Raw genomic sequence first — 14418 nt, 5'->3', positions numbered from 1 at the left:
TAGTGACGCCTAAAATGGCTCGTTGTAGACATTATACTATATAGACAGGGGTATGGTGTAGTTCTAAAGGTGAGGCGGGATTGTGATGCATAAATATTAAAACAGGCATATTTATGCTTAATGAGGCTCTGACATCCCTTATTGGCTGGCTCCTGGCCCGGTATCCGCGGTGGGGACAACCATACTCGTCTTATCGCTCGCTTCAGCTGTGCTTTTAAGACCTTTGCCCAGTCTGACCCCTTTTCTCGTCTCGGACTTTATTATGCTCTGTTTCTTTTGTATATCATATTAGTACTAGATCCCTTGGGTATTTCGGCGAACAAAGATATTTCCCGACGCAGGAAATAATACCAAGATCAGACAGACTGTCCGGATCGGAGCGTGAAACCGGACGACAGAGGGAAAAAGAAAAAAAAACAAAAAACATGCGGTTCTTCTCTCGAAAACACCAACAACCGCAAGAGCCGGAGCACGACAATGACGAGCAACCCCCGACGGACTCCTCGGAGTCGAAGGGCGACCTAAGCAAGATTGTCGCTGAGAATGACGTCGCCGCTTCTGCCAACCAGGCCGCGGGCACCGCCTGGCTGGCCGGACATTTGAACCATTTGACGCCAGAGCAGGAAAAAAAGTTGGTCGAGTTCAAGGCATTGGTTGAGGAGAAAGGGTATTATAAGCCTGGGAAGGAGGATGGGGAACCTGCCTCTCACAGTGATGCTACGCTCTTGTCCGTGTTTTCCTTTATCCTGCCCTTTCGAATGCTGTGTGTTAATTGTTGGGTACTAGGCGATTTTTGCGTGCACGCAAGTTCGATGTTCAAGGCGCTTACAAACAATTCACGGAAACGGAGGACTGGCGTAAGGAGAATAAAATCGATGATCTGTATGAAAATATCCGATTGGAACCGTACGAGCGGACGCGGCAGATGGTATGTGTTTTTTTTTTTTTTTTTTTTTTTTTCCCCCTTGATTTCTCCGATCTAATGTCCCCTCGACAGTATCCTCAATGGACAGGTCGCCGAGACCGTCGCGGTATCCCCGTCTATCTCTTTGAAGTGCGCCACCTGACGAACAAAAACGTGTCCAACTTCTCGCACGAAGTGAGCGAAAAGGGTGCGTCTGAAACGCACAAGGACTCGGCCATTCCGGCGCGTCTTCTCTGTCTCTTCTCACTCTACGAGAACCTGCTTCAATTCGTGCATCCGTTATGCTCTTCGCTGCCACGACCCAATCCCGAAACCCCAATTGTCTCTTCGAATAACATCGTCGATATCAGCGGCGTGAGCTTGATGCAGTTTTGGAACTTGAGAAGTCACATGCAAGACGCAAGCGTTTTGTCTACAGCTCACTATCCCGAGACGTTGGATCGGATTTTCGTACGCTCTTCTCCCACTCCTGATAATACTAAAAATATTTGTATGTACTAATATGATCCGTGAAGATTATCGGAGCTCCTTCATTCTTCCCCACAGTCTGGAACTGGATTAAACGCTGGTTTGACCCCGTTACCGTGTCCAAGATTTTCATCCTGTCCTCTTCCGAGGTCAAATCCACCTTGGAAACATTCATGGAACCTTCATCCATCCCATCGCAGTACGGAGGGACTCTCGATTTCCAATGGGGCGACCTGCCCAATCTAGACGATGCAGCGCTCGAACTGGCAGGCGGCATCATATCCCCGCCAACAAGCGCTGGTGGGAAGCCGCAGTACCTCAAGGGTCCGATGAGATTCCTCGGTGATCGAATTGAGGTTTTGGGTACGGATCAGGGCAAACCCAGACGCGCAAATATCCCCGTTTCTGTGCAAAAGAAAGGAAGTGAGGAACCGGCAGAAGTAGCAGAAGATAAAGAGCAATCAACAACAACCCTGCCCGTCGCGACAACGCAAGATCCAAGCGAAAAACTGGAGCAATTAGAAACTGACGCTGCTACTGCTGCTACTACTACTACCGCAACTGCATAAGATTTATGGTCAATATCCATCATTTGGTAGGTTTGTTTTTGCTATCTTTCTATTAATCTTGGACTTTGGTTTTCGGCTTAATATCACTCCTATTTTTTGCTCTTCTCATTTGGTAATCAAGGGCCAGACATGTTTCATAGAACATAGTGGACGTACAAGAATATATGTATGATTCATACTATTTTATTACTTGATGAGAAGGATTGCTCTTTTTCATAGGCTCATTCCTATTCATTCGAAGTAGTTTTCTTCATGCGATTTCTTATTTGCTTCACTTCGAATGCCTCTGAACATATGCCATATCTATCTTTGAGGCGATATACGTACGTAGGTAGAATTGATAAGTATATACCGCGGAGTACTATGGTTCATTGTCAGGACACCTTGACCTAGTCTATTATGTTTTTCTGTCATAACTGCCTAGGAGGACTAATACTGTAATTGAAGTCTGAAGAGCAAATGTATTCTATGTCACAAATAAAACAGGAGAGCAAAGTTAGAGCAACACAATGTAGAAGAATATCGCTTTGTTTCTGAACCAAAGAGCCAACCCATGTAACAAACTGATATCATAACCGTCGCGCCAGTTGGGGGTATTGTGCTGAGATGAAGATTCCGGGCTGTGCCGGAAATGAAAGGAAGAAAAAGAAACACCAGTGCTATGCAGTCGTAAATGCTGGGATGGAAAGTATGCGAATGAAAAGAGAAGAAAAGTTGAAAAGAAAAAGGAGTAGCCAGGAGTTATGCGTATGCTTGGCCGATGCTGTCGCTAAGAAAACGGTCGTCACGCTCTTTCCTTTTATTTTTCCCTTTCATACCTGTTTGTCCTCTTGTTTCTCAGTTTCGTCATCACTGGCAGAGTCGGCTTCGTCGTCAAGCTCCATATCGTCGTCATCGGCACCAAAATCAGACGAGTCACTGCCACCGAATGGATCATCGTCACCATCACTGTAGACGTCCACATCACTATCAGCCCAAAAGTCGGCATCGTCTTTTTCCGAAACGGGCTTGGACATAGTTGACTCGAAGGTGGGCATGACAAACCCTTCCGGAATGTCCTTCTTGGAGCGCTCGACGTCCTCGCGAACTCTGTCCCGGTACCCGAGGGGATCTTTGCGCAGTTGAACACCAGCGTCGACATTGGCGGGAGATGAACATTCGGCATCATCAAGGAGAGAGAGGATCGAAATTAAGACGGATTCTACACGCTGAGCGGGAGACCAGCGCTCAGCAGCGACTTCGCCAGATTGTTCATCATCGCCTGGAGAGTGGAGAATGGAGATGCAGAGATCGCCGCTATTGTAGATGTTGGGGTGCCAGATGGACCGGTTGAATCGGAATTCTGCATAGAGAGAAACAATGCAGTTAGCGTTTAACCCTTTCTCACTTTATCTTGCCTGTAAAAGATTTTTATTTTTTTCTCCCTTGGGACGAATCTTACTTGGGGGCGAATATGGGTAGTTTTTGGGAAAGTCCATGACAGCCTTGAAGTAGCCACCATAATAGAGGGAGTCCGGATTCAACACGACGAGGGCGACATTCCAGCGAAAAATATCCTCGTCTTTCAACTGTACAATGCATGAGCTGGATTTCTTATCTAGCCAGGCCGCGCAACACGGCTTACCTCGATGTGAACCCATTTCTCCGTCGAGAGGGACTTGAACTCGTTCATCAGAATGCGTTCCGTCATTGTTATGGGCTGCGTGCGTGCGTGTGTGTGTGTGTCTCCAGGGCTGACAGGAAGGAGGAAGGAGAGGCCGTAGCAGGCAGAGCGTTGAGGGTTTAGAGAGCGAGAGAGCGACGGAGAGAAAGAGAGCAGATGACGGAAATGGCGCGATAAGGAGCAGCCCCACTCTGTCCAATCTGGGATTAGCGTGGGGTGCAGGTCACGAGGTCGGAGTCACAGTCAGTCTGTCGGTGACTCAGCAGGCCTTTTGTCAGCAGCACGGCTGCCTGCAGCGTCAGGCAGCCGCGGGCAGTGTCACATGGTTCGCGTTGCCAAGGCGAAGGAGCGGGTTACAGGTGAACGGGTGTTCAATAACTTAGCGTGTGTGCAAATTTAACAAAAAAGGCTTGGCAGTGGGGTTAGACTTTTAACACTAAATTTTTCAACACCCGTTCACCTGTAGCCCCATTTGTGATGCGGCGATGTTATGCGACGATATGTGCATAAAGCGTAATTCAACTCCACAATAACCGCACACGAAGCGCGCGTCGCCGTTCCGAGACGCTAGCGCTGCACTATCTGCTGTAGTATGCTCGAGATTGGCTGCAACTGACACCAATTTCGTAGTATTTAATTTAGTACTCATAGTAATGTAATCAATATAACGGTCAAGTTATCAACTGATTAATTTGGTTAGCAGGCGATTGTTTGACTAGTTAGTTACCTAGTTAGCGACTGATGGCGCGCTGATTACTAAGGCGGACGCAACGCCGGACTCCCAACAGAGACTAGCCCGAGCGGTGATTGGCCACGATAGCGTATCTTACCTTCTCCAGCACTCCGCTTTTCCCAGCGCTGAATAAGAATTCCTTCCTCGACCTCGCTCTCCTCCTGGCAATACTCAAAATTGCTTCAACTGCACTGAAAGGTGCCCTATCCCTGCAACAGCGTAACGCTCCTGGCGATCCCTTGCTCTGGCCGCAGGAAGCTTCCATTACGTCGTCGGCGCTGGAATGCGCCGCAATTTTCCCACCATTCTTCCTCTAGCTAGACAAGACAAGGCAGAGCTCGCAATTCCATCCGCCAGATGAAGAACCGCTCACTGGCCTAGGAACTTGCTCGCTGACTCTTTTTTCTTGTCTTCTTGCTTCGTGTCCCTCTCCCTCTAGACATGGGGCTAGAGTGCAATGGCCCCATTTGGGTCATTGATGACCTGAGCCATTGTTTTCAGCGCAAGTACGTGATGCGATTCCGTCAACCACTCGCACCCCGTATCCGTTTATTTTGGCATCCGGCTGACAACCCATGGTTTTGCAAATTTCTAGCTACCTTCAGACCCTCTTCCCCCTCCTATTCTGTGGTCTTTCACTCCTCTTGATCATTTTATACAACACATACCCGCGACTGGCGAATTGGCGGCGCTCTGGTTACGCCTCCTTGGCTAATGCGAATGGTAGCGCAGGCCCCGATAGCCTTGACGAACAGGAATTCGCAGAAGATGATGTCAACCATCTCATTCTCCACAAGTCTGCCAGTCGCATTTCTCATGGCGACTTTGAAGTTAGCCATCCGCGAGGACAGCTTTTTCTAGTAATCGCCGAGCTCACTGGTCTTTTGGCTGAAATAGCCGTCTCCATTGCATTTCTTACCACTGATGCCTGGAGCCGCAATGCTACCACAGCTGCTATCGCCAAACTGATATCATGGTCATACATTTTTGTTCTTGCTGCTGTGCGCTTCGTACTCTCGGCTTTGGATAAACAAACTAAGCCGCGTCTGTGGAACCATACCACTTCTCTGTATGGTATCCAGTGGTTGTTGATCGTTTTTGTCTTCCGCTCGGAGATCATTCACCCACAATCGAGGCTTGCTCTTATTCTGTCATCGACCGAATTCGCCATTTGCTCCTTCTTACTCATTCTTTCGACCACCACCCGAAGGGGAAACAAGAGTGTTCTACTGCAGCGCGAAGATGGCCTAGAACCCCCCCACCAGCCCTACGCCAGCATATTATCCCTCCTGTCTTTCTCGTGGATTGGCCCATTGATTTGGAAGGGCTATTACCAAACATTAGAGCTGGACGATGTATGGAACTTGACTGTATCGCGACATGCCGGTACTGTTTTGAACGATTTCCGCCACCATTACAAGAACTACAAACTGGTCTGGAGATTGTTGCGTTATTTTGACAAAGACCTTATCGTCCAAGCTGCTTGGACTGTCTTTTCAAATCTCTTCACTTTCATCCCCACCTTACTTTTGAAAGCGATTCTCGAGTATGTCGAAGACCCTCGTTCCATTCCTGCCAACGCTGCGTGGCTGTATGCCATTTTACTGTTCGTTTGCGGTACCATTCAAGGCATTGCCGACGGTCAGGCTCTCTGGATCGGTCGGAACAACGTTGGCGTCAAATTACGCGCAATCATCATTGGTGAGATCTATTCCAAGGCATTGAGACGCAAAGCCGGTGCAGCTACCGAGACTCAGGAGGAGTCCAAGGACAAGAAGAAATCGGACAACAAAGATGAAAAGATGAGTACTATCGGCACTATCATCAATTTGATGGCTATCGACTCCTTCAAAGTTAGCGAAGTCTGCGCTTATCTGCATTTCTTGTGGGCGAGCGTACCAGTACAAGTGATCATCGCCATTGTTCTGCTATACCGGGTCCTCGGTTTCAGCTCCTTCGCCGGCATCGCGCTTATGGTCCTGATATTGCCCGTCAATGTCTGGATCGCCCGCAGTTTCCGCAATATTCAAAACGAGATTCTCTCCAAAACCGATGCTCGTATCCATACAACGAACGAGGTGCTGCAAAACATTCGTATCATTAAATATTTCGCTTGGGAACGGCGATTTAATGATATTGTCAATGAGAAGCGGAAAGAAGAGCTCCGGTCCCTGCGCTATAGATATATCATATGGTCTGCCGCTGCAACAGTCTGGTACGGCACTCCGATCCTGATTACTTTCACTTCCTTCTTCCTGTATACCGTTGTCGAAGGGAAGCGATTGTCTCCATCTATTGCTTTCCCAGCGCTATCAATGTTCTCGCTCCTTCGTGTGCCATTGGACCAACTGGCAGATATGATGGCCCACGTACAGGAAGCTAAGGTATCTATTGATCGTGTCGAGGCTTTCTTGAATGAGGAGGAAACAGAAAAGTACTCCCAGCTACTCGGCGATTCACGGCAACCAGGTGAATCGAGGATTGCACTTGAGGATGCTACTTTAACATGGGGTGCCAAGTCTACCTCTGGTGCTCCAGATGCTCCAGATGCGTTCCGACTTATCGATATCAACGTGTCATTCAAAATCGGTCAGTTGAATGTAATTGCTGGAGCAACTGGATCTGGCAAAACCTCGCTTCTCATGGCTCTCTTAGGAGAGATGAGGCTTTTGGATGGCCGAGTCTATCTTCCCGGAGTAACAACCGACCGTGCCTCACTTCCAGTCGACCCGGAGACATCTCTCACTGACAATGTCGCATATTGTGCCCAAGAAGCCTGGCTTGTAAATGCTACGATCAAAGAAAACATCCTTTTTGCATCCCCCTTCGACCAAGAACGCTACAATGCAGTCATCAAAGCATGCGCTCTTGAGCGCGACTTGCAAATTTTGGAAGCAGGTGACCAGACGCTGGTAGGTGAAAAGGGTATCAGTCTTTCTGGTGGTCAAAAGCAACGTATTTCTCTCGCACGTGCAGTGTATAGTCGCGCTCGCCATTTGCTACTTGATGACTGTCTCAGTGCTGTTGATTCACATACCGCCAAACATATTTTCCGCGAGGCATTCACAGGTTTTCTCATGACCCATCGTACTTGTATTCTTGTCACTCATAACGTTGCGCTTGCTGTCCCACAAGCACAGTATGTTGTCGTTATGGACAATGGTAGAATATCCAGCAAGGGAACTCCCGACGAGGTAGCAGCATCGGGTGCGCTCGGAGAGGAACTTATGAAGTCACGGCCAACGTCAAGACCGGGCTCCAAGGGCCCCTCTCGCACTGCGTCTGATCTGGAAGAACAAGTCGAACAGTCCAACGGACTGAGCAACGGTCATGCAAATGGAGCATCGAAGCCTGCCCCTGGTGTCAAAGATCCGCAAGGCGAAGCATCCCCTGCCAAGCTTACAGAATCAAAAGCTACTGGTAGTATCAAATGGTCGACTATACGAATGTATTTGTCTTCTATGGGGCCCTGGTACTACTGGATTTTTGGTATCGGTGCCTTTGTAGCTCAACAACTTGGCAACGTGGCAACCAATATATGGATTCGACAGTGGGCAAACGCGTACAACGTCCAACAAGATGAGGCAACAGACGTGGGTGACTATGCGATGATGTCAAATTTCAAACTTCCATCCTTCGTGACAGGTAGTGTTCCGCGTACAACCTCTTGGAACGGGGTTCATCCGAACGTCATGCAAACCGAAACTGCTGATAATGGTGTCAACATTGGGTATTATCTCGGTATCTATGCGCTGCTCGGCCTCGTCTATGTCTTGATTTCAATGTTTAGAGAATTGGTTCTCTTCTGGGGCTCACTGCATGCCTCGTGGAAGCTGCACGACGGATTGTTGAACGCTGTGCTTCATGCCAAATTCAAGTTCTTCGACTCGACACCTTTAGGCCAACTGATGAACAGGTTCTCTAAAGATGTCGAAGCCATTGACCAAGAAGTCGCTCCTGTTGCAATTGGTATGCTTCATAGTCTCGCATCAGTTATCATGATCATTGCACTTATCTCGTTTATTACGCCTGGTTTCTTGTTTGCCGCGGTGATCATCACCTTGCTATTTTCTGCAGTTGGCGCAATTTACTTGAATGCATCGCGTGACTTAAAACGATTAGAATCAGTACAGCGCAGCCCGCTCTATCAGCAGTTTGGCGAGACATTGAATGGCATTGTCAGCATTAGAGCGTACGGTGATGCCCAACGATTCATGATTGACAACCACCGCCGTATTGATTCATACAACCGGCCGCATATCTATCTGTGGGCCAGCAACCGATGGCTATCTTTCCGTGTGGATATGATTGGTGCACTTGTTTCATTCCTTTCCGCTGCGTTTGTCTTGACGAATGTTGGCCGAGTCGACGCAGGAGCTGCCGGTTTGTCTATGACTTACGCGGTTACTTTCACGGAGAACGTCCTCTGGCTCGTGCGGTTGTATTCCGAATCTCAACAGAGTCTAAACTCGGTTGAGCGTGTTCGAGAATACCTGGAAGTTGAACAAGAGGCTGAAAAGATAATCGAAGACCGAAGACCGCCATCAGGCTGGCCCACTAAAGGAGCCGTTGAATTCGTTGATTACTCCACCCGGTACCGTCCTGATCTGGACTGTGTGCTGAAGAATGTGTCCTTCTCAATTAATGCTGGAGAGAAGGTTGGCATCGTTGGACGTACTGGCGCCGGAAAAAGCTCTCTTGCTCTTGCGCTCTTCCGTGGTCTGGAAGCGATTAACGGCAAAATAGTGATTGATGGAATCGACGTTGGCACGATCGGTTTGCAAGATTTGCGTGAAAATATCACAATTGTGCCTCAGGACCCTACACTTTTTACCGGCACGATTCGAAGCAACTTGGATCCATTCGGCCTGTTCAGCGATGAGCAAATCTTTGTTGCACTGCGTCGTGTCCACCTAATCACGACTGGAGCTTCCGGGACTGCAACACCAGCAGTTACTCAGTCAGTCGAGGATGTTTCGGCTGTCCCAGAAAACAAAAACATTTTCCAAAACCTGGAGTCGCCTGTTGCAGAGTCTGGCTCAAACCTGTCGCAGGGTCAACGCCAACTGCTGTGTCTTGCGCGAGCCCTGCTCAAAAGCCCTCGCGTGCTAATGATGGACGAAGCAACTGCTTCGATTGATTACGCAACAGATGCCAAGATCCAAGAGACGCTGCGCGAATTGAAGGACAGCACGATTATCACAATCGCTCATCGCCTGCAAACCATCATCGATTACGACAAGGTGCTTGTCCTGGACCATGGACGTGTCGTCGAATTCGACCATCCATGGACATTAATAAATATAGAAAACGGCAGTTTCCGTGGCATGTGTGAGAATAGTGGTAATATTGATAGTCTGGTTGAGGGTGCCAAAGCTGCATGGGAAAGCAAACAACTTGTGGAGACGGACTGATCTTTTTTTACACATATGATGCGAGTGAAACATAGGACGAAGGGACACGAACGGGATTTATACATACATGTAACTCGCTTATATACTCTTGTTTCCCTCCTACTATTCAGTGGGGGGATGGATATTCTGAAACCTGTATATATTCCAGTCTTGTCCCATTTGCGAATTTATACTACTACTAAGCCACCTCTTAACCTATCGTGAGAGAGAACATTTGCGTCTGCAAATTTTTCGTTTCAGTTTTACTTGTTTCCAAAATTCTGTTCGTTTACGTGGACTTCAAAACATATTGGTGATTTTTTTGGGATATCTGTTTTGTTTTTCGTTTTTCTCCTTACTTTATTCTTTTTGTACTTTAAGATCGAATAGCTACCTAGGTAGAATGAATAGACACGCATATCGATTCAAAACACAAGCCTGGTGTCGATGAATTGGGTCTCGGACGGCCCTGTTTCGGGTATAAAGATGAGATCCGAAGCTGTCACAGCTTGCAACTGCTCCTATTTTCTTTAACAGTGTTTTCGAAGAGTGATTGTGGTTTCTCTGGGGTTTACATGCTTGATTGACGGTTTCGATAGCTGTCATGTTTGTGGTCTAGCTGATATTCATCAATGGTGGTGCTAGCAAACTTGGTTTGATGGGGTTGATATTCTTTTCTCTACTTGCAATAGTAATGCCAATATTTATGCTAGTACGAGACTCTTTTTCTCAACTTTTATTAGACATATTCGGCGGTTGATATAGTAACTATAGTACGGTCTTTATGGAGGCCCGATTCTGCTCTGCTAGTCTCAACCCGCTCTCTTCTGCCATTTCCCCTTCTGTGTGGCCTCTCCTCAAGAGTTTCATGTACTCCTGAAACCTCCCAGTAATATGGATATCTCGTATTAGAAACGCGTAATCCAGAGTCGCATTCTTCCATCTAGAATGCTGGCGCGAAATCGTGATAACATTCCGGATTTGTCGGCCGTTGAGTTCGTATTTTGCAAGGCTATCTACGTGATCTGCCAGGTCGTCAAAGTCCACATCCTTTTCTTCCAGATCTTCTTTCTTAACGGATGGGTGAGATCGGGGTAATGGAGTGCTAGCTGAATTCGCGAGAAGAAAGCTTCATCAAATGTACCTATGCGGTTGCTAGTTAGTACAAGTATTCCCTCGCTATACTCTAGAACTCGAAGGAACGCCGAGACTAGAGCGTTGCGTCGCAATTCTTCTAGGTTCCTCTCTGCCAAGAAAACATCTACTTCATCGAGAAGAATCACGCAATCCCACTTTTTGCCAAGTTTAAAAGCTGACTCGAGGTACTCTTCCACGTCTTCTGGTTAATAGGGTGGAGTGGCTTCTCGGCGATCTCGGCAACGCTTTCTGCTGTGAGAGTTTTCCCGGTTCCCGGTGCTCCATGGAGTAGGAGTGTCAGTCCATTACCCCTCCCCTGCATTACATCTGTTGATTTGCTAACCTCAATCTGTTGTGTGATAAGTGCCTGAAGAAGTTCCTTCGTGTCAGTGTCAGAGTTCTGGTCAGGGTGGAGTACTAGATCTCTGAATGCCTCTTTGTTCCACACTACATCCCCTAGTCGACTAACTTGCAGGTCCACCCACTTCTTTGTCTTCAAGTTGAAACCCGTAATTTCTGGTGGCATTAGAAAATGATACTCGTCCTTAGGGAGTGTACCTTGTCCCATTTCTTCGCTCTCATGATCATTTGTGCTTTTAATCCGTATAGTTTCTTCCTTGGGATGTAAATCACGGTAAGTTTCATAGTCGATCATGTATCGATCATCGCTGGAGCTATAAAACTCTCCGCTGTTCTTGTCTCGATAGGAAGCAAAGTATTGACCGCGACACTTTCAAAATGTTTCGCCTCTCCGTCGAAGCATACTAGGTAAGTCTTTACCGACGGCCCACAAGGGTCGAACGTGGAACTTTTCGATTGCTATCTCCTCGGAATCCCCTGCGTCAAAATTCAATTCAAATGGCTGAGAATCGCGAGAGAAGCTCCCACAGTATGTCCACCACCAAGCGTCGATTGTTCAGCATGCATGCCGCTGTTGGACTTTCTTGACTGGTGACACTGAGCCGGGGAATGAACGAGTGAAAGCTCCCCTGATATCTTGGTCCATTTCAACCACGATGACCTCTTCCGGCTTGAAGAGGTACTTGATATACTTGCAAATGATGACCCTCTTTCTAGTAGGGAGTCAACCATGCTATATTCTTCTTCGTATTCCGATAGGACGTAACCCCGCATCGTAGCCAGTTGCCATCGCTGTGGTTCCGGTACGTTGTCCAAGAGTCCTGCAACGTGGTCGCGTGAGTGATAAAACACTAGCTCTGGCATCAGCAATTGTTTGGAGCTCCCATGTTCTTGAAAGATCTCGGCAAAACCTGGCATCGAATTGAGGAGACTCGGGACAGCGGCAACAAGATCATTCGAACAAGGAACAAGGCATTCTCTCGCGTGTGAAACTGGGAGTGGCGTTGTATCATCCAAAAAAGGCCTTCGATTGAATCGGCTAATCACGGCTTGATCATAGTCTCGGTACACGATAAATTCTATCTCTGGATGCTTTCGTAGGTATGACCCGATACTTGATATAGGGAAATCGCCTCTCAGTTCTTCCTGATCCCCTTTCCCTAAGTCCCACTGAGGACGGTCAAAAAAACATTGCTCGTGTAATCCTTTGAAAACCCGGTGAATGATACAATATCTGGACGAAGATCGGTTCTGCCCAATTTTGTCCAAGGTCTTTGCCTTGTTCTTCAGGTTGCGAATATACTACTCGAATGTTGCTCGGTCCACAGTCGTTTCATCGGGTACTTCCACCCTAGCCAGCACTCGTTTGGCAAAATAAAGCTCCGAGTCGGCATGCTCGATTTGTGGTAAAGGGTCATCAGGTGAGCGTGGAAAATGGGTCTTTGTGTCTTGTGAATGACGTCTCGTGGGAGAGGCTTGACTGGAACTCCTGGTGAGACTGAGTACGGTGGAACGTTCTTCAAATTTTGACAACTCAACCTCTCGCGCCATCATTAATCGCCGTTCATTCTGCTGACTTAAGAGCATAAATTGCAATTCATAGTCTTGACGGGCAGCACTTTGGCTATTGGTACTGGTGCTAGCCTCCTTCTTCGGGTCACTTGGCGAAGGTGAGGATCCCTTTTCCAAAGATGGGGTGGTTGATGTCTCTGTAGTGCTTTAAGATCTTTCCTGTTCCGTAGATATTGTCTTCCAGTTGCTCTGTCATCCGAAGGAGTAGTTGCGATGTTCACAACCTTCTGGGCAACAGCGGCTGCAGTCGATGAATTGGCGTCTGTGGGTGGCGCGAGGGTGTGCACCTGACTAGAGTCACGAGACCCTGCAGCACTGCCTGGCTGCTCACTGCTATCATCGTCGCTGCCTTCGTCAAAATCCCCATCTGCACTGAAGTCGCCGAGGTCGCTCTCATCGCTGCTCTCAATGCGACGTTCTTCGTCATCTTCGTCGTCTTCGACACTTGACGTGTTAGCAAACTTGCTATTCCTCCTTCCACTTCCAGGCTGGCTCAAGCAATGTTGAAACCAAGAATGGCGAGAATTGCCCAGAAGGGGTCACTTAGTCGGTCGTTGTATAATGTGCGCGCAGTGAATGGTTTACCTTGAATCTGAATCAGCACGCTCACGGCCACCTGGACAACCAGCAGATGCGGAATAACTATCACATCGCAGCAACGGTGACTGCCATGGTTGTGGACATCGTGATATGATTTTGTAGGGTCATTTTAGTAGGCAGTAGGAGTATAAAGAGTTTAGTAAGGGAGTGAGCATCTACTCAGGTAAGATAACTAGACACGCATATCGCTTAAAAAGTCCAAGCCTTTTTTTTTTAACTTTTTTTTTAACAACAAATCACCTACATAAGCGAAATGTTCCACGCTAAAACGCTCAGTGCCCCAACTTGTGAGGAGACCTGGCGTTTTTTTTTTTTTTTCTTCTTCTTAGGGTTACTCCTTGGTGATGAAATATATAGCTTCAATGTCAATCCAATGATTTCAATAATGAGATAATGAGAAATCTAGCTCTAATAAGTATAGCACGACCAGTAAATATTTTGATAGATATTCCTGAGGAACCAGTCTCGTTGATATGCGTTTATACAGTATATGTGTGGGTTTGAAGTGTCAAGCTAAATGTACAACATACCATGTATTATCACCCAATCCACGCCAGTTGTGACAGAACTCGACTCAATATTCTCGGAAATATAGTCTTCATTTGCAAAGACTGAGGCCACTTAGACTTTTGTCGGAAACTTTGGCTATATAGCCGTCGAGCATACCTAGGATAGCTATTAATGCGCTAAATCAATAGGCTTCTGGAGGTACGACAGGACATCAAAGTATCGCAGCATATCCTGTTCGATAGAAGAACGTATACACAAGTAAGAGAAAACTAAAAACATGGCATATCCTCCACCGTACCGCCTGATTTAACATAGTGTACTAGGTGGTCTGTTAACTATATTAATTGTATCGACTGATACAATATGCTGCAGCGGGTGATTAGCCCTAATCCATTTCTGGGCTCCTACAGAGGAGTAGTTCACGCGGCATAGTTTCCTGGTCTACCTTGATAGGGCTGGCTTCTCTCGCTCTAATCATACGGGTCTTG

The 14418-nt window shown here is 47.4% G+C and overlaps 3 protein-coding genes across 3 annotated transcripts, besides 1 other annotated feature; 2 read left to right on the top strand and 1 right to left on the bottom strand.

Moving 5' to 3' along the window:
- Positions 1–425: 425 nt before the first annotated feature.
- UA08_00712 (hypothetical protein) lies at positions 426–1962 on the top strand (the record flags this gene model as incomplete). The annotated part of the gene is made up of 4 exons (XM_020260549.1): positions 426–727; positions 787–928; positions 998–1375; positions 1441–1962. The coding sequence occupies 4 exons, from the start codon at positions 426–428 to the stop codon at positions 1960–1962; spliced, it is 1344 nt and encodes a 447-aa protein (XP_020123813.1).
- Positions 1963–2774: 812 nt separating this feature from the next.
- Positions 2775–3652, bottom strand: UA08_00711 (Ubiquitin-conjugating enzyme; the record flags this gene model as incomplete). Its single annotated transcript, XM_020260548.1, has 3 exons — positions 2775–3304; positions 3404–3530; positions 3587–3652. The coding sequence occupies 3 exons, from the start codon at positions 3650–3652 to the stop codon at positions 2775–2777; spliced, it is 723 nt and encodes a 240-aa protein (XP_020123810.1).
- A 1147-nt stretch (positions 3653–4799) lies between these two features.
- On the top strand, positions 4800–9772 carry UA08_00710 (hypothetical protein; the record flags this gene model as incomplete). The annotated part of the gene is made up of 2 exons (XM_020260547.1): positions 4800–4864; positions 4954–9772. 2 exons carry the CDS (start codon positions 4800–4802, stop codon positions 9770–9772), a joined length of 4884 nt encoding a protein of 1627 aa, XP_020123811.1.
- A 4277-nt stretch (positions 9773–14049) lies between these two features.
- Positions 14050–14190: a repeat region (Identified by RepeatMasker using a combination of RepBase library and repeat library created with RepeatScout).
- Between the last annotated feature and the right edge of the window lie 228 nt (positions 14191–14418).

Source organism: Talaromyces atroroseus (genome assembly GCF_001907595.1).
Source record: "Talaromyces atroroseus strain IBT 11181 chromosome Unknown scaffold_0, whole genome shotgun sequence".
Classification (NCBI taxonomy): Eukaryota; Fungi; Ascomycota; class Eurotiomycetes; order Eurotiales; family Trichocomaceae; genus Talaromyces; species Talaromyces atroroseus.
The sequence above is the reverse complement of the archived record's forward strand: the minus strand, read 5'-3'. Positions and strand labels throughout refer to the sequence as shown.